This window comes from Actinia tenebrosa, unplaced genomic scaffold, assembly GCF_029948245.1.
Source record: "Actinia tenebrosa isolate PJP-AT-01 unplaced genomic scaffold, QUT_ActTen_1.0 PGA_scaffold0__85_contigs__length_37466705, whole genome shotgun sequence".
Lineage (NCBI taxonomy): Eukaryota > Metazoa > Cnidaria > Anthozoa > Actiniaria > Actiniidae > Actinia > Actinia tenebrosa.
The window spans coordinates 14,348,073-14,368,018 of NW_028292569.1; the positions used below are offsets into that span (position 1 = coordinate 14,348,073).

The 19,946-nt window shown below is 38.6% G+C and overlaps 3 protein-coding genes across 3 annotated transcripts; 2 read left to right on the plus strand and 1 right to left on the minus strand.

Moving 5' to 3' along the window:
* Window positions 1–375: 375 nt before the first annotated feature.
* Window positions 376–6,007, minus strand: LOC116302619 (uncharacterized). Its single transcript, XM_089032279.1, has 6 exons — window positions 5,222–6,007; window positions 4,032–4,149; window positions 2,171–2,287; window positions 1,906–2,096; window positions 1,440–1,782; window positions 376–1,365 (listed from the first exon to the last, which is right to left on the minus strand). Exons 1-6 carry the CDS (start codon window positions 5,585–5,587, stop codon window positions 1,322–1,324), a joined length of 1,179 nt encoding a protein of 392 aa, XP_088888405.1. The 5' UTR covers window positions 5,588–6,007; the 3' UTR covers window positions 376–1,321.
* A 262-nt stretch (window positions 6,008–6,269) lies between these two features.
* On the plus strand, window positions 6,270–12,655 carry LOC116302620 (ADP-ribosyl cyclase/cyclic ADP-ribose hydrolase). Its single transcript, XM_089032284.1, has 8 exons — window positions 6,270–6,946; window positions 7,425–7,513; window positions 8,450–8,582; window positions 9,462–9,541; window positions 10,067–10,159; window positions 10,576–10,662; window positions 11,269–11,352; window positions 12,221–12,655. The coding sequence occupies exons 1-8, from the start codon at window positions 6,644–6,646 to the stop codon at window positions 12,357–12,359; spliced, it is 1,008 nt and encodes a 335-aa protein (XP_088888410.1). The 5' UTR covers window positions 6,270–6,643; the 3' UTR covers window positions 12,360–12,655.
* Window positions 12,656–13,336: 681 nt separating this feature from the next.
* Window positions 13,337–15,744, plus strand: LOC116302629 (uncharacterized). Its single transcript, XM_031711967.2, has 2 exons — window positions 13,337–14,397; window positions 14,495–15,744. The coding sequence occupies exons 1-2, from the start codon at window positions 13,974–13,976 to the stop codon at window positions 14,560–14,562; spliced, it is 492 nt and encodes a 163-aa protein (XP_031567827.1). The 5' UTR covers window positions 13,337–13,973; the 3' UTR covers window positions 14,563–15,744.
* Window positions 15,745–19,946: the final 4,202 nt, after the last annotated feature.

The window sequence follows — 19,946 nt, forward strand, 5'->3', positions numbered from 1 at the left end:
TAGTGCGTGCACTCTATAACCGTGAAACTTTAGTAATACTAAATAGCACAATTTCATGCAAATTCCATCGTTTTCTATTGTTTAATTAGCACTATTTTGCACTATTTTGATAGTCATTTTACTCGCTTTTTTCTTGAAAATCAAGTCTGGGTTTTTTGGAGTCTTTCTACCGCGCACCTGTCATGCCCTCGCATTGAATGGTAGAGGATCGATCAAAGAGTAAAAAAGACACAAAAGAATGGAACCCTTCGTTATCATTTGGGGCAGCTAATAAGAATATCTTCACGGATGGAATTAATTCAAACGGCAGACATGACAAGGTGTTCATGGTTTCTTTGCATTTCACTTTCCCTTTTGTAAATTATATCTTCTCACCAAAGTCGAGTTTCGTTTTATTCATGTTAGAGGATCGCTTACGAAAGGCTACAAGATCGACTCTCTTTATTCCATTTTCTACTTCTTTTAAACAAGACGCTCTAAGAGCGTAAACTGGGTTGCCCACCTGTCGTGTGCATATTAAGGCTCAAAGCTAGACAACTTGTGCAAAGGCTTACCAAAAGATATAAAAAGGATCTTTTTATCTCGTAATACAATGACTATATTTATAGATTCATACTTAAAGAATATAATGACAATCCCGTCAAACACGCATCATGCTCCTTTAGATTATTAAAATATTACCTTAAGTTACACTGTTTTTGATATCTATTCTTCAGAACTTTACCAACATTAACAATGAATATGATAAGCTAGAATATACGATATTCGTGTCTGTTGTATACGACATTTATCAAGCTAGACTTGGGTTTCTGCATTGTAACTAGACGATAAAATGAAGGACTAAGGTCCCACTTGGACAGCGTTACGCTTTTAAAAAAAAGGTGGTCATGTTTTTGTTAATTTGCTTGTGTGATTAATATTTTTTTACGAGAGAAGTAAATGGTTCTGAAGGTAAAAAGTGGTGTGGTTAAAACCTGACCAATAACTAAATGACTATATCACGTGGTCATCATAAGTACATAGTCATATCACGTGATCATCGTGTGTACATAGTCATATCACGTGATCATCGTATGTATTTGGTCATCATATCACGTGATCATCGTATGTACATAGTCATATCATGTGATCATCGTGTGTATATAGTCATCATATCACGTGATCATCGTATGTATATAGTCATATCACGTGATCATCGTGTGTATATAGTCATCATATCACGTGATCATCGTATGTATATAGTCATCATATCACGTGATCATTGTATGTATATAGTCATCATATCACGTGATCATTGTATGTATATAGTCATATCACGTGATCATCGTGTGTATATAGCCATCATGTCAGCCACGGACGTTGCATCTGTTAAAATAAAAAAGTGCTTTAGTTGTCGTTAGACGAATATAAGGCTGTTCTTTACTGTTGAGTACTCTCACCTTTGTTTGACCACTGTACGCGGCTGTTGGTTGGAGAGTATAATACCGAGAAGTGCTGAAGATGGTTTTCCCAGGTGCATCCTCCTGGGATCAGCTCCACAAGAATCATCCATCCTGAGTCTGTTGGGCATCCAGAATATTCTTTGTTTATGAAAAAGGTTCGTCTCAAAACATCCCTGATATCACCATCGATGGAGAAGTGGTTGACAGGCTGGGAATGTATGTCTGTCCAGGGACTTGTTAGAAGACGATCACGAGAAAACCAGTTGGTCTTGGTAGATCCTTTGGCGTTGAATACCAAACGAACAACCTCTGTCTTGTTCTTGTACAACGACAATCGAACCTACAACAAATTGAATTCCCAGTAGCTAGGGACTATAAACAAACTTGCCAGCTCTTTGGCCACGTGACGTTTTCCCCGCCCTTTTTCAACAGTTGCTAACAATCAGTATAAATATTACAGTACCTGTGTTGGATTGAATGCCTGCCAGTGTTCTACGATTCTGTTTTTGTAGTGCTGTCTGGACGAGCTGTTTATGGGTAAAGCTGACGACGAGGATTCTAAAAGAGAGTTTGACAGCCATAATACTGAAGGACCTTGTTGTTGTAGTGGTACACCACTTACGGCCTTGAAGACCATCGTCCAGCCAGAATCATCTAATATGGTCAAAGAAAGAAAGTCAGCAAAAGGCTGATCTTTATAGTTTGTAATATTGAAGGGTTCACTATACCTTCACCGTTGCCATGGTCACAGTATACGTCGATCTTGCTTGTGTCTGGAGTAATGATTTCATAGATACCGCTGTTCGTGTATCCAGCGGCAAATCGTTGTGCGCAGCTGCGGAAATCTGATGAGCAAACACGCAATTCAGTGAATGTGTCCATGAATATGAAAATTCACAACACTGGCCATAGAAGAGATAACTAGCGAAAAACTATCTAATGAAACAGTAATGATAAAAAGGTAAATTATACACCGTGAAAAGACGAAAAAACTTACTGACGTTTTGGACGCTAGTCCTTCGTCATAGTCATAGGAAAGCTTTTGCAATTCCTAGGCTAACTCCTAACTGACAGACAGTTATCCGGAGAATGTAAATTTGTTTTTTCTTAGTCTACAATAATCTATACGGCTCCATCGACAGTGTATACACGACTCTCATAATTTTCATAAACGTTGAAATTTAATGTTTTTGGAGTGAAGGGCCTTTAAATAATAGAGCTTGTTTATCTAGATAATGCATGTGAGTTACTAATGATAGTCATGATTAAGAGCGACTTTCTGTAAAAATCGAGATTCGGGCGACATTGTTCTCCTTACTTCCCCAACAGATCCTCTTTAGTAAACTATTAATAACATTAAAAAGTTAAACATCTTTTTATTTTTTTCAAAACATTTTTGCCGATTAGGCGTTCGGCCACCGACTAACATGTGAAGAGGCAAAACTCAGGTATACAGTCTGTATTTAATGACCTCGTATTAAACAACGAAGTATTGCCCGCCTTGGTATTTCACCTAGTATTAAAGCATCATTTCGTCATTTCACAACACTAAGAACATTTGGGGGAAAACAAGTTTGAAAACTTATAATGAACACTGAGAGTAAATGAGAGTGCCTGAGAGTGAATGAGAGTGCCTGAGAGAACGGCAGAATATACCCGGTTTTGAAAAGCAGACCTATGCGCTATGTTGTTTTGAGACCGAAAATATTTTTTCCTTGTAATAAGCTTCCGTTAATAGACCAGTTTCGAATTGCAAATTACCGCTGTGTTCCTTGATTACAGACTCATTTGCACAGGGTTAGCCTCGTGTCAGTGTTTAAATATTCACAAATACCAACGGTAAAGTAAAGAATGCACAACTTCAACAATACAAACACTTCGAAACTTGACGAACCTTGACTGGAACACGTGAATATTCTGCACGAACTCGAGGCTAACCCTGTACAAATGAGTCTGTAATCAAGAAACACAGCGGTAATTTGGAATTCGGACTGTATGAAAATCTTAATCTTTCGTGGCAAAGCAAAAATTTGGACGGTATTTTGCTAATTCTCAACTTGAATCGTCACCAACACCGTCGTTCAAAGATTTAAAAAGAGCTAGAATAAAATTTTGCCATGAAAGAGTTTTTACGTGTTAATCCAATGAGAGTTCGTGTAAGAATGAATATCGCTGAGAGCCAATCAGAATCAATTATATATAATCGCGCAATTCGCAGGGGGTCTAGAACAAGTTTTGTGGCACTAATTCGCACATGGACTTTCGAAAATTCCGGATGCAGCGCAGGCTAATGGTAGTCCGCGGAACGAGTCCTCAAACTTTGCGGGTCGCACTTCACCAATAATGCTAGTAATAATAGATTGTAGGAAGTCCTTTGTATGAGCGTGACGACCGACACTAAAAACGGATGCGAGGGAGACTATTGTATGAAATGTTGGCTCCGTTTTAGGAAACACACACATTGAATGCATGGCAGGCGGTAGCCTTAAAAAAACATAGGTCATATTTCTTAAAATAATTTTTTTACGTGGTTGTATATACCAAGTTGGATCCCTACTGAGATGTTTTTTAAAGCTCTTGACTACTTACCTGGTATCTGACAGTCTTGTCCCAGGGTACCTTCAAGACATTTGCATTTGTATGTGTAGTTTGTATAGAATGGAACACACTTTCCTCGATGCTTGCATGGTTTCTTCTCACATGGATTCTAGTAGTTGAAAATGATTTTGTCAAATTTATATTAGTTATGAACAACGTGAACTTATTATTTGACATTTTCCCCATTTCTCAGGGCAGCATTTTGCGGAACTGAGGCGGTATTGAGAACCAAGTCTGCGTTCAAATGTGCACATTCACTTAGCATGCTGTGTTCGTAACTCGATTCGTTATCACTTAGAAAGTTTTTTTCAAAGGTTTTTTCAGTCGATGTTCATCTTGTTTTAAACTAGCCTCAATGTTTAAAATACTGTAGAATTCCGGGGGGGGAAGTGATATACTTAAGTTAACGCTTGGGCATTTTATATCAATTCAAATTGCGAATGAATAAAACAAAGAGGTTTTTTTCATCAAGCATTTGTCTCCAAGCAGCAGTGTAGTCCGATTTAGTTATAGATATAGATATAGTTCGCTAGCTTTGATCTATTATTATTTAACGACCACATCAACAACCCTGTTAAACTTATCGTGCCTAGATAAATATTATTTTTATTATTGGTCGAGCAACCAGTGATTATGAGATAATGTTATGAGGTTTGCCATAGTTTGCGACAGCGAAGTAATACTAAAACGTTACGTTTCTTGGTTGGTTTTAAACCCTGACGATTTCGTCTTCGCTTCTGTGATGTTTAAATATAAAATGAGACTAAAACAATACTTCACCGCAGGTTTAGTGGATATGGAGAATATTTAATTTGACTACGCCTTGGTAAATATTCTCCGATATTTGCATCGCCTTCGGTGAACATTACTAAAGATGTTTCACACTTATTTTTTAAGTTTTCAATTGATAAAATCACAATGAAAGTATTTGAATTAACTTTTTAACATAACTAAGACACGAAACTCAAAAACGTCGAATGAACAAAAAACGTTGCATTATGCCACGAAAATTTTAACTTTTGATTAGTTTTTTTTAGCTCGCTACCAACAAAAATAAAGGATTCGCGAAAGAAAAGGCGGTTTTATTTTACTCGAACTTGGTATTTTTAACTAAAATAGCCTTTTTTCAGTAGTCCCATGCATATGGGTAACTCTCCATACTCTGATAGACGAAGACTCACCGCAATGCTGTAGTGTTCAATCCCTTTGCTTGGTATGAAACTCGACTGGTTTTCATATTTGTCAGAAGCCAAGAGCTCACACACATACAAGCCTTGGTCATCACCAGTTGTGTTCACATTGACAGATAAACATCCGTGAGCTTGGACGCATCGAACTAGACATTCATCAGAAGACTCGACTCTTTCGTCCTTCAGTGTCGCTGCAACAAGCTTGTGGTCTTTGTGATGAAAGAAGTTTCCAAACGAGAAAACACCTGAATTACTTGCACGAAAAGCTTCTTCAGACACGACTCCGTGCAGCAAGTGTAGAATGAAAGAGAGATGTAAAGTATTCATAGTAAACTTAGACACTGGATAAAACAACATCCAAGAGACTGAAAGTCTGAGCTCTTATCTTCGTTGTTGGTCTTTCTTTTTAAAGCCGACCAAATCTTGTCATTGTACGAATAGCGCAGCGCGCAGATGACGTCATAAAAACAAGACTAAGTTGAAACTCAGCAGATGATTTTCATAGCCGATCGCAGTAGATCTTTGTTTAATTAGGTTGTTATTCTAACAAGTAAAAATAATAAAATCGTTGTGTAACATGTACACTCGACTCGGTTAAGCAGAATGCAATGTTTGTCTAAGTCTTTAAGATATTTTTAGAATCTGTGCGCTGAGCTATTGCAGGAAGAGCTCAGTCATAAAGATTTCTGGAATCTTTTATTAAAATTTGATGACAACTACGAACTCCATAATTAGATCTTGATTTTAGCGAAACCCTTAAACAAGGACGAACCTCCCTAATTAAGGGGAAGAGCAGAGCGAACAAGAGAAGAGAGCGGGGGGGGGAGGGGGGGGGGGAGGGGAGGGGAGGAGGAGAGGAGGGAGAGAGGGAGGAGGGAGAGGAGAGGAGAGGATGAGGAGAGGAGAAGGAAGAGGAGAGGAGAGGAGCGGAGAGGAGAGGAGCGGTAGAGGCTCTTCTTTCTCTTCTCTTCCTCTTCCTCGTTCCTCTTCTTCTTCTCTTCTCTTCTTTTCTTTTCTTTTCTTTACACCTTCCCCAGCTCTAACAAGTATATAAACTTAATTCTTATTTCCTTTTTTCACTGATCCTGTAATAGTAATATTGGCAAGATATAGGAATTAATCTAAGCTACACTGAATGGCCTGATTACACTTAGTATTCCCTATTCCCTCATCGGCCATGGCGGAGCGCGTCTGTCACAAGAAAGCCACGTTACTTTTCATCAGATTTCGTATGATACAGTAATGAAGGGATTATACCAACGTGGTCAGGTCGCGGTTTCTACCGGCCATTCTCAGAAACTTGCATAATTTGACCCTTATCTTATGCCTGATTGGTTTGAGCCATGAAGCTTCATCAAACACTAGCCACAGCAGGCGGTCAAGGCTCCAAACATAGCTCAGTAGACCAGTAGTATGACAACATTTTCGCTAATTCAAATGGCTTTCTTTGCTTTGATTAGCGTATTCTTGGCTCTTATCACCGTAGCTCGTACAGATTCTGGTATAAATCCAGGGTCTACGCTAAATTTACGAGACATTGTTATCGGTCGTTGCGACGACTACCTACGTAAAAACGAAAAGCTAAGACCCAAAGATTGCACAGCAATTTGGGAGAAATTCCGCGATGTTTTTGCATTCAAAGATGTTTGCCAACTGACACCTTCTGATTACCAGCCATTTTTTGATGCTGTTGAAGAAGGAGTTATCAACAACAAGGTAACTTTTGGTTTCCAATTGGGATGTCATTATTTCCTCCACAGGGAACCCAATCTTTATTTCTAACATATTCGTCGAATCGTATCAAAAATATCTTCCTTTTGCGCATTTAGATATACCTAAAATTTGTTTCGCTGTCATTTTTGATATTTATAGATAAAATAATTTGGCTATACGCTCGGTAAGATTTTAAAATGGTGGATTGGGCTACCCGTGGTTGTAGTCGCTTCCGGTTTCATAACATCATAGGATCAGTGTGTGATGTGTATATTATTTATTTAATGCAATGACCCCAGAGTTAAAATATTAGTCACAAGGTAGCGAGAGGTCAACTGATTTTCGGCTTAGTGACATGGTTTAATTCGATATTCGAGCTTCAGTGTTTCTTGTTTTAGCTTTCGCTTATCAATTCCATTCCACAGGAAGCCCAACAAGGCTTCTGTATATGGTATCTGTTAATATATTCTTTGTTTTGTAGGCTATGTTTTGGTCAGGGACGTACAAAGCTGCCCACTCTTATTCATTCTTCGACCTGACGTTTACAACGTTAGAGGACACTTTTGCAGGGTAAGGTAGTATCTGTTGCTAGTAGGACCAGGAGCAAGGAGCTACAAGTATTAGATTCTCATCTGTTTAACAAAGATATACAGTCAATTCAAAAAAATGTTGTCGTCGACCAACTCAAACCTTCGCGACTGTATCAAAAGGAACTCTGGGTAGCAATCATTAAAGCCAAGTTGACCATCCATCCATATAATACTACCCATCCAGCCAGCCAATGAGAAGACGACCCAGCCAGCCCAGCCAGAGAAGTGACGACGCACCCAGCCAGCCAGAGAAGACGTACCCACCCAGCAAGCCAGAGAAGACGAACCCACCCACCCAGCCAGAGAAGACGACCCACCCAGCCAGCCAGAGAAGACGACCCAGCCAGCCAGCCATGAGAAGACGACCCAGCCCGAGAAGCACGACCCACCCATCCAGCCAAGAGAATACGACCCATCCAGCCAGAGGAGACGACTCCAGCCAGCCAGCCCGAGGAAGATGACCACCCACGCAAGCCAGATAAGACGGAACCCCACCCAGCAGGATACGTACTACCACCCAACTCCAGATAATACTACCCCCATCCATCCATATGATACTACCATCCATCCAGTCCAGCATCATACATACTACCCACCCACCATCCATATAATACTACCCACCCATCCATCCATATAATACTACCCATCCATCCATATGATACTACCCATCCATCCATATGATACTACCCATCCATCCATATGATACTACCCATCCATCCATATGATACTACCCATCCATCCATATGATACTACCCATCCATCCATATGATACTACCCATCCATCCATATAATACTACCCACCCACCCATCCATCCATATGATACTACCCACCCATCCATCCATATAATACTACCCACCCTTCCATATAATACTGAATGGAATTCAAAATACCTAAAGAGGGAAGTTGTTCTTTCAGTTCGATGATGAATGACCTTCGTTGGTGTGGTAACCCTTCGCTGCCTCCCAACACTACTGATGGTATAGATTACAAATCCTGTCCAAGTTGTTTCAAATACAATAAATTCTTCTGGATCCAAGCTTCTATAACAGTAAGCTATCTGTTGTTGCTCTTATTAACAAAAAGAACAAAGAAATCCAAGGGTGGCGTATCGCTAGTGCACTCGCAGGGGCGGATTCAGGGGAAGGGTGCAGGGGGTGCACACCCCTCCCTGATTCCACTTTGTGCCCCTACTTCAAAGATAACCAATACTGTTTTTCCCTTTGATTCTAAGGGGTGCACCCCTCCCTGGGTTAACTTTGTGCGCAGCACCCCTCCCTGAACAAGATCCTGGATCCGCCCCTGACTCGCCTCCCACCCCTGGGATCTCACAGGTTCAATTTCTGCACTCGACATGTGAGTAGAGTTTGTAAGGTCTTTGGCCCTTGATTCAAGGGTGTTTCTCCGGGTTCTCAGTTCTTTCTCCCTCCGCTAATGAAATCCAATTCAATCTGCGAGTTGGCCGTGCCCTGACTTACACCAGCAAAGAGGTTGTTGCAGCGTTCGATCTGTGAGTCGGCCATGCCCTGACTTACACCAGCCAAGAGGTTGTTGCAGCGTTCAATCTGTGTAGCCGTGCCCTATCTAAAATCAGCCCAGAGGTTGTTGCAGCGATTCCGCTGTGAGTTACCCTTGCCCTGACTTAAATCAGTCCAGAGGTTGTTTCAGATTACAGCTGTATCGATAAAATCGTAGGGTTTTTAGCGTGGAATAGTTGAACGCAGGGTGCAACGATAGCACGCTACGTTACACACGCAACTACGAGAAAGAATGACATCACGAATATACATCTTCAAGATAACCAACAAGTTGAGCATCAAAGTTGCGCAGCCCTGTTTCCAAGTTTTAATGAAACTACCATCTCTTTTCTTTTATTTATACTTATTGCTCATGTGAAATCCAGCAATCGTGACATTTCTTCTTCCATCAGTTTGCAGAGCGAGTAAGGGGACAAGCACGTGTGATGGTTAATGGTACTCGCATATCACAACCTGCCTACAGTAATAAAAGGTGAAAGGAATGGTTTGTTTGAATATATCGTTAAACCCCGGTCGTGACACGGCAAGGCATGCGTCAGACCAATCACGGAAAGCGGTGAGAGCGCTCGCCTCTCACCAATGCGACCCGGGTTCGAGTCCCGCTGACCTCGGTGTCGTATGTGAGTAGAGTTGTTTGTTGGTTCTCTCCTGTGCTTCGAGGGTTTTCCGGGTTGTCCGGTTTTCCTCCCTCCGTAAAAATAAATTCCCATTGGAATTACAGTGGATAAATAGCTACCTTGTAGAAATGCCACTGTTAAATCCCATTTATTTCATTTTATTTTATTTATTACATCGCGCGAGGAAAAATATCGGCCAATCAAGATCCTAGAAAACATCACGGTCACTGTGAGGCACGCATACGGCACTGAGCTTTTCACAGTCGTAAGAAAACTGCTATATGTTCGTGTTGGTAGAGTTTGAAGAGGCTTTGTCCCAATACTGCATGCAGTTACTTGTCTTGAAAATGTCTCATCAAAGTTTCCTTTAATTTTTCTAGTATCTTTGGGAAGTACGAGCTACCGAATCTCAAAGTAGCCGACATCACCAAGCTGTTTGTCATTGTTCTTCATACGATTGGCAAGAAACCAATGTAGGTAGTACAGTGAAAAGACCTGTATTAAGAGACGATGGACTGACTCTCTTTGTAAATGGAATCAAGGATGTCGTAGTTCTAATGCACTAATTCGACTCTACATAAAATAAGCAGAGTTTGTTGGTTCTCTCCGATCCCTTGATTCGAGGGTTTTTAATTTACTCTGGTTTTCCTCCTTCCGCAAAATCAAGCGAGTTAAATTTCGATTCGGTCTGTGAGTTAGCCCTGGTCCCGACTAAGATTAGACCAGACGTCCTTTTAGGGCATTAATAAAATCAGTTTGATGTGGAGGGGGAAAGGAGTTTTCCCTCATATCTTAGACTTAGACTACATACCCACCCTAATACCCAACCCCTTCGTAATGCATACATCCTAAGTCAATCCTTTATTTCGTTCACTTGTTTGTTCACCAGTGAAAAGTGTGGTACAAAGTCAATCAAAAAACTGGAAGCAGACGCAACCGCACTTGGTTTGAATGTTCATTGTGAAAATGATCCTGAGTATGTAGAATTGCAAGCTTTCCATTCCTTTCTCTCTTTCTTAATTCGATACATGGACGGACGGACGGGTGGGTGGGTGGTTGATGGATGGATGGATGGATGGATGGATGGATGGATGGATGGATGGGTGGATGGGTGTGGGATGGGTGTTGGGATGGGTGGGTGGGTGTTTGATGGATGGATGGATGGATGGATGGGTGGGTGTTGGGATGGATGGATGGATGGGTGGGTGGGTGTTTGATGAATGGATGGATGGATGGATGGATAGATGGATGGACGGATGGGTGGATCGATGGGTGGGTGGATGGATGGATCGATGGATAGATGGATGGGTGGGTGGGTGGGTGGTTGATGGATGGATGGATGGGTGGATGGATGGATCGATGGATGAATGGATGGATAGATGGATGGATGGATGGATCGATGGATCGATGGATGGGTGGTTGGATGGATGGGTGGATGGATGGGTGGGTCGATGGATCGATGGATCGATCGATGGGTGGATGGATGGATGGATGGGTGGATGGGTGGATGGGTGGATGGATGGGTGGATCGATCGATCGATCGAACTTAAAATAAAACATTTCTTTTACATGTTTTTTCCAGCATGGCAAGACACGTGTTGTGTATAGACCACCCGAAGGCAAATGAGTGTCGATTCCATGACGAGAACCAAGAACCAGTAGAAACGTAAGAACGAGTCAAGGACAACAACAACAACAACGTCAACAACAACAACAACAACAATAATAATAATTAATAGTAATAATAATAATAATAATAATAATAATTAATAATAATGATATAATAATAGTAATAATAATATAATAATATGACAATAATATAATAATAGTAATAATAATAATCATAATATAATAGTAATAATATAATAATAATATAATAAATAAATATAATAATAGTAATAGTAAAAAATAATAATATAATAATGATAATATAATAATAATATATTAATTATAATAATATAATAATAGTAATAAGTATATGTAATAGCTGTCCAATTAAGAAATGATTGGACGAGGAAAATTCCGAGGACTGACAAAATTGGATGAGACCATAGGCCGAGTCCAATTTGGCAGTCAGAGGAATTTTTCGAGTCTAATTATTTCTTGATTGAGGAGCATGAAATCCCATTACCTACCAATTACATAGCTGCCTAATTAATCCCATATCAACAAGACCTGTCCAATTAAGGAAATAATTGGACAGTTACCTATATGGCATTAATGAGAAGCTGCATAATTATATAATAATAATGATAATAATAATAATAATAATAATAATAATAATAATAATAATAATAATGAAACAGGGAGGTAAATTATACTTTGGAAGGAATAATTAATTTGTTGGAAGATTTTGATTTACCCCGGGGGAATCACCAAACGGTATCCTAAACTCACCCCCCTCCTCTGGGGTCTCATCCCATGAACGATGTTTTGTTTCAGGCCATTGGACAAAATTTGAAGGTTTGAGGGCAATAGTAAATAATTTGCAAGCGACATCTTTGTGTGATTTCTTTTTCTTTTCTTTTTTTTAGATATTGGAAAATATTGGGCATCATTTTTGTTGTGCTGTTTAGTGTGCTGCTGATAGTGCTTATCGTGCTTGTAGCTCTTTATTTCTGCCGCAAGAAAGGATCTTCCACCAGAGCTCACCTGCTCCAACCAAACGCGTGATTGAGAAGTCACTAACTACACGTCCTCTCATCGCTCTGACATTGGTTTTCGTTACATAACCAGCACAACCGCGGGCACAACCGACATACCATAAAAATAAGAGTGATGTTTGAAAATTACTCGTACTATTTCCATTTTTATGATTGATGCTTTTCGCAAAGCAAGCAATCTATTCAGTTTTGCTCATATAATAGATTAAAACATTACCTCACCATAGTTAGTAGAGGGGTCACACCGACAGTTAGTCTCTCCCACAGCCGCTTTCAGTGTCGCCACGCAACGCTTTCTCCCCTGAGTAGCCACTCAGGGGAGAAAGCGTTGCGTGACGACACTGAAAGCGGCTGTGGGGGAGACTAACCGACAGTATTTTCCCTCCAGAAATATGAACCCAGTTATCTTCTATTAGCGTGGAAGGGGAGTTCCGTAGCCCGCGTGTAAACAACCTCTCATATTACCTATGCTCAAGTTTGAGCAAGTACAAGATACCTCGGTTTGCAGGTCAGGACATTGTCGTCATTGTCGACCCAAATAACGATAAGCCCTTGGAATAAAAGCAGGACAGAAAGACGAGAAAGGAAATAAGGTAATGATTATAGGAAGTAGACGAGAATAGAAAAAGTAGGATAGTAAAGATAGAGAAATAACATACACTTATGAAGTTAAATGTGTTTTATATCTCTCGTCACTTTTTAGTGAATCTTACAAATATTAATTATATCAAGAAAACCATTTGTATGTACGATTTTTTCCGAAGAAAATTAAAATTATTTGAAAGCTTTTTCAGTCTTTTAATAGCCTAACACAAACACTTTTCCTTTAAAAATCTTTTTGTTACGCGATTTTCACTTGAGTAATTCTTAAAGAATTAACGGTTATTGCGATGTCTAGGGTTACGCGTCTATGCCAAAGGACGCTCTGAATTAATTTCCATTTAAAAACTTTTGAGTAACGTATGAAAGTGCTGTAAGTTGGCTTCCTAATGGCCTGGGTATCTACATACAGTTTTAGTCGAATTTAGGTCAACAATGCAACAAAATAGTCATTGATTCAAGCCTACTATTGTCATCTTGCTACAGATAAATTTAGATCATAATCGAAAAGCTGTCAATGACCGACCAATTATAACAGCGAATTAATGTAAGCGTGTGTTAGCGTGTCACGGCGGGATTTAATGCGTAAGCGTTCGTTTTGTTTCGAAGCTGAGGACGCCAAGTAGTAAATGAGCACTAAACACAACTCAGCCACGTTGGAAAAACTGCAATTCCTCGATCGGACAGCTGTAAATCAAGAATTTTTCTAGTAGACTTAAATGGATTTCTTTCCAGATTGCTTCGTTGTAAAATATTTTTGATCCCAATTCCCTGAGTCATAGTTACACAGTTTCAGCTTTGTTGCTCTCAGAAGGTCGCCGACCGTTTTACTACGAATGGAGAAACTTACTACGGACAAGAAAAAAGTTAATGAAGCAAAAACTTCTGAATTTTGACAACTTATAACTTGGTTTGCATCTCTGGATCAAGTCTACAAAGTCTACAAAGCCGAGGAGAACATTTCATTGGCAAAATAACGACCGTTGGTAAATATTAAAAGTATTTAATCAGAACATCTAATAAAATGAACAGGGAAAATTCGCGGAATGGAATTAAGAGGAATCTGTTTGGAACAGCACCGAACGATCATAACAAGATACAAGAGAATTTAATGCGAGAAGCCAGTAGAATCAGCAGAGAAAAATCCGAGATATGGAATTTTGACTTTGAAAAATTTAAACCACTTCCCCCAGGACGTTATAAGTGGGAGAGAGTCGGTAAAAGACTTCAAACCAGGACATCTCCTACTTTACCAGAAGATAATAGCGATGATATCTGTGTAAAAACAATAGAAAATGTAGCACCAGGCACCAAGAGACATTATAACTTAAGAACCAGAGAAACTAAAGAGGTTGGAACGGAAAATTTTCGGCCAATTGAAGCAAGAGGTTGTTCAAAACTTAGCAGGGTTACTTCGGAAGGAGCTACATCTACGGTTAAACATACAGGTACATCCTTTTTACATTCTGATAATTACTCCTTGTTCATAGGTAGTTTTTAATGCTCAAATTCTAAATAATATGAATGGTTTTATTACACATTTAGGGCTAGCGAAGAAGACAAAACGAAAACATCAACAGAGGAAACGAAAAAAAGATTTCAAATCGACGTAACTCTCCAGAACTGGTTAGTTTTAAAGTTCTATTCAAAAACCACAAATAAGCTTCAGAAAATAAGGGTTTATAGTATCCAAACGTTTGCTTACATTTGATCGTTACGGCACGAATGTTGGATTTTCCCCCCAATTTTGAACGATCGATTGGCGTAATGGTTATGTGCTGTTGTCACTCGACGTGACATATTAACTGAAGTGACAAAATAGTACATATATTTTCGATGGTAAGCAAGCCTTCATCAAACACAAGGCTCGTCAGCTTTCAATATAAGTATAAAACAAGCTCTAGTAACCTCTAGATCATTTATTAAGGAAGAACATGTTACAAGAAAAGGGATTTAAATGGTACAGTTTGATTGTAGTTGACATTTTCATAGTTGAGCGTCTGTTTTTACGCATCAGCGACTTCAGAAGTCGTTACGGTTTATCCACTTGAACGCGGAGCAATTTTCTCTAAACTGCAAACAAAACTTCATCATTGTTATCAAAAAGTATTAAAATTACAAAAGCACTGTAAATAATGCCATGGAACGTGGATAGGTCGTTCAAAAATGTGCGGTTTTTGCGCTCTTGCGTTTGAAAAAATACACTTTACATTGTTTAAAAAGTGTTCTACTTTATTAGTTGCATTAAAACGCTTGACAATGTTATTTTCTTTTCCTGTGGAAAATTTAACGATAAAAAAGCACTTAAACTTGCTACTTTTTTTTACCAAACTCTGCTCGAATTTCACGCTTTTAAATAGATTTTAGAAGATTGATGAGAACAAATGAGTTCACCATATGTTAGAGTCTTTTGTCTTACCAGACTTCTGGCTGCCTTCTTCACTAGAAGATCATCTAAATCTAACGCTCTTTCTTTTAAGAAGCAAACTTATTATTAAATTTATTGTAGTAATACATGTACATATATGCATGGATCTATGCCTTTGTGTCTGTCAAAAAAAACATCGACTCGGTAGACGGGGTGCATGTGGTAAAAGTGAAAAGAAAAAAGCTTTCCGAAGAAGCTATTTTTAATTTAAAAATATATATATATTTTAAAAAATTTTAAAAAATGACAATATTTTTGGCAAGAAAAGTAATGCCAGTGAATATACGCTTACAAATTCACCAAATATTTGTAGTTTATCACAATTGTAGCCAGTAAGAAAATAAGCAGTAAATTGTATTTTAATATATTCTTGTTTCTGTCTCATTTCTTTCTTGTCATTATTATAATATTATCAACTCGTAGGCCTGCGTTTGTGCTTTTGCTCGTCTGATTTAAAAGTCTAATTATTTCCACATGTGAACATCTTTACGAAGGCAGCTCTGACAACTTTAAGTGTTGGTCCTTCCGCAACTCAAACCACGATATTCCCCGCCGCCATGGACCAAAAAGAGGGCGGAAGCATTAATATTCCTTTTTAAAACTATTGTTAATTATTATGTACAAATGTACGAAATTCCTTGGTGTTTTTACTAACCCGCAGACCCGCCCGCGTCTCTGCCCTTGTCGTTATCTTTGAGTCAGCAAAGCAACAGTAAACATAAGACCTTCGACATTGTTTGAACTGAAGTACATCATGTGACATTTGTGCTGAAACATGTCTTGAAACTTTTCTTGTTGCCAGTCGAATTGTATATTTTATGAAAACAATCCCTTTGTTATAGGAATATTGCTGAAACGACTTGAATGATTTGTTTTTGTCTGTATTTGGCTTTAGGACTCAGAAAGCAAAAAAAAAAAAAATACAAAACATTTGGACAAATCACTGGTGTAGGTTGGGGAACAATGAGTTTTTCATGCGCTTTTATGATATTTTGCAGCTAAATATATTCGCGTCCCCATAACAACGTACAAAAAGATCAGGAGCTAAAAGTGACTGTCTTGTTTGGGTTTAAGATTTTGCTCCACAATGATCAACGCAGTAATGGTTGCTGAATGAGAGATCCGAGTCGTTACACCCAAACACATCTAGTACTAGAGAACACAAGCGTTGCATGTTTGAACATGCTTCTGGTTAACAGCCTACTACTTCAGTTAGACAGTCGACTCGCGTTCAAACAGATCGTATCAAGCGCTTAGAGGGATTATCTATGTATTCGATTATCAATAAGACTGATATAATCCTATTATCACATACCAATACTAATGAGGTATCTGCAACAACCTGTAGTCTCCTACACATCTTAGATCTTAGAACACACAAACAGAAATATTTATAGGGTTGTGTGAGTGGAATAAGGATGTCAGTATCTCACAGCCATTAGTACATTAGCAGTTCTCCCATTTGCGTGCAAACGGTTTGACTATTGATGCATGACGTGCATCGTCCCCTTTGACAACTAGTATAGATTGTTCTCCCGTTGCATAGACCTCAAGTATTTTATTCCTTGATGTTATAAGTAAATTTGCATTGCCTTATCTTGTGCGCGCGTCCTCAAAATCGTACAAAGTCGTCGCCCATTTGATCATATCCACATGCGAATTAGCGCAATATGAATAACATAGTAGTAACATTGCGTGATCAGATCTCGATCTTGCACGCGTCCTTCATTTGTGTTTGATGACAGCACCTTTTAACAGAATATCCAAATAAGCGGGGGTAACGTACGTATGTCATGATAGATGATGGTAAGAAGGTAAGAAATGGGGTCATGGTAATACAGGTATTGCGCGATGACATGACACGTCCTGCCATGTTGCATGGTTGGGAAAACACAACTGCTGTACTTCACAAATAATTGAAAATGATTCTATTGTTCTGCCATCTACAAGGGTCGCAGGCATGTATGAAGAAGGCCCTGTTTACATTTTAAGGGACCCGATTTCACTTCAGGGAAGGCGATACAGGCATTCTCTCCCACTCAACCACTGTTTCCCCTCCTACGTCTAAACCTCCATTTTGTATTCATGATTTCATCGACGATCTACTGACAATGAGTATGGAATGTGAAGGGGAAATCCTTACAAAATACCAATAACATCCCCACACTATTTGAAGATCGTACAAACCAACAGGTGAGTATAAACACTTTATCATTCAATCAAGAACGTCATCCTAGTACACCTGTTGAATGTAGACGATGTCTTGGACCATATTTAGGCAAAAAGCATGAACTATAGCTCATGGTTTTGATCGATTTTGGTCCATTTTCACACCTTTTGAAAAAATATGCATTATTTATGAGGGATGCAAAATAGAGGATTTTATACCATTTTCAGGCAAAAAGCATGGACTATAGCCCATGGATTTGATCGATTTTGGGCCATTTTCACACCTTTTGTAAAAATATGCATTATTTATGAGGGATTGAAAATAGGGGATTTTATACCATTTTCAGGCAAAAAGCATGGACTATAGCCCATGGATTGATCGATTTTGGACCATTTTCACACCTTTTGAAAAAATATGCACTATTTATGAGAGATGAAAAATAGGGGATTTTATACCATTTTCAGGCAAAAAGCATGGACTATAGCCCATGGATTTGATCCATTTTGGACCATTTTCACACCTTTTGAAAAAATATGCACTATTTATGAGAGATGCAAAATAGGGGATTTAATGCCATTTTCAAGCAAAAAGCATTGACTATAGGCCATGGATTTGATCGATTTTGGACCATTTTCACACCTTTTGAAAAAATATGCATTATTTATGAGAGATGCAAAATAGGGGATTTTATACCATTTTCAGGCAAAAAGCATGGACTATAGCCCATGGATTTGATCGATTTTGGGCCATTTTCACACCTTTTGAAAAAATATGCACTATTTATGAGAGATGCAAAATAGGGGATTTAATGCCATTTTCAAGCAAAAAGCATTGACTATAGGCCATGGATTTGATCGATTTTGGACCATTTTCACACCTTTTGAAAAAATATGCATTATTTATGAGAGATGCAAAATAGGGGATTTTATACCATTTTCAGGCAAAAAGCATGGACTATAGCCCATGGATTTGATCGATTTTGGGCCATTTTTACACCTTTTGAAAAAATATGCACTATTTATGAGGGATGCAAAATAAGTGATTTTATGGCATTTTCAGGCAAAAAGCATGAACTATAGCTCATGGTTTTGATCGATTTTGGGCCATTTTCACACCTTTTGAAACAATATGCATTATTTATATGGGATGCAAAATAAGTGATTTTATGGCATTTTCAGGCAAAAAGCATGGACTATAGCTCATGGTTTTGATCGATTTTGGGCCATTTTCACACCTTTTGAAAAAATATGCATTATTCATGAAGGATGCAAAATAGTTCATTTTTAGCCACTATATCACATGGTTTTGATAGATTTTAGCTTCATTTTTGGCATCGAAATAACCACGGTAAGGAAAGAGACGATCGTGGTTATCTTAGCTTCATTTTTGTCTTGGAAATAACCACGGTAAGGAAAGAGACGATCGTGGTTATTTTGGCTTCATTTTTGGCTTGGAAATAACCACGGTAAGGAAAGAGACGATCTTGGTTATTTTAGCTTCATTTTTGGCTTCCAAATAACTACGGTAAGAACTTAGTTATTTTAGCTTCATTTTTGGCTTCGAAATAACCAATCTGAAAGAAGAGGCGGGCTTGGTTATTTTAGCTTCATTTTTGGCTTCGAAATAACCAATCTGAAAGAAGAGCCGGTCTTGGTTATTTTAGCTTCATATTTTGCTTCGAAATAACCAATCTGAAAGAAGAGCAGGGCTTGGTTATTTTAGCTTCATTTTTGGCTTCGAAATAACCAATCTGAAAGAAGAACCGGTCTTGGTTATTTTAGCTTCATTTTTGGCTTCGAAATAACCAATCTGAAAGAAGAGCCGGGCTTCTTTATTTCAGCTTCATATCACGGATTTTGCACCATTTTCACACCTTTTCGAATGATTTGCATTATTCATGAAGGATGCAAAATAGGTCATTTTTAGCCAATTTTGGGCAAAAAGCATGGACTATAGCCCATGGTTTTGATCGATTTTGGACCATTTTCACACCTTTTGTAAAAATATGCATTATTTATAAGGGATGCAAAATAAGTGATTTTATGCCATTTTCAGGCAAAAAGCATGGACTATAGCTCACGGTTTTGATCCATTTTGGGCCATTTTCACACCTTTTGAAAAAATATGCATTATTTATGAGGGATGCAAAATAGGCGATTTTATACCATTTTCAGGCAAAAAGCATGAACTATAGCTCATGGTTTTGATCGATTTTGGGCCATTTTCACACCTTTTGAAAAAATATGCATTATTTATGAGGGATGCAAAATAGGGGATTTTATACCATTTTCAGGCAAAAAGCATGGACTATAGCTCATGGTTTTGATCCATTTTGGGCTATTTTCACACCTTTTGAAAAAATATGCATTATTTATGAGGGATGCAAAATAGGGCATTTT

Bases quoted from the DNA above. Each gene is read 5' to 3' on its own strand.
- LOC116302619 (XM_089032279.1), bottom strand. From the start codon at position 5,587: ATGTTGTTTTATCCAGTGTCTAAGTTTACTATGAATACTTTACATCTC. The intron at 4,150-5,221 runs GTGAGTCTTCGT...TTCAACTACTAG, and splicing joins TTGAACACTACAGCATTGCG to AATCCATGTGAGAAGAAACC. The intron at 1,366-1,439 runs GTGAGAGTACTC...TTATTTTAACAG, and splicing joins CGTACAGTGGTCAAACAAAG to ATGCAACGTCCGTGGCTGAC.
- LOC116302620 (XM_089032284.1), top strand. From the start codon at position 6,644: ATGACAACATTTTCGCTAATTCAAATGGCTTTCTTTGCTTTGATTAGC. The intron at 8,583-9,461 runs GTAAGCTATCTG...TTCTTCCATCAG, and splicing joins GGATCCAAGCTTCTATAACA to TTTGCAGAGCGAGTAAGGGG. The intron at 11,353-12,220 runs GTAAGAACGAGT...TCTTTTTTTTAG, and splicing joins AACCAAGAACCAGTAGAAAC to ATATTGGAAAATATTGGGCA.
- LOC116302629 (XM_031711967.2), top strand. From the start codon at position 13,974: ATGAACAGGGAAAATTCGCGGAATGGAATTAAGAGGAATCTGTTTGGA. The intron at 14,398-14,494 runs GTACATCCTTTT...TTACACATTTAG, and splicing joins ATCTACGGTTAAACATACAG to GGCTAGCGAAGAAGACAAAA.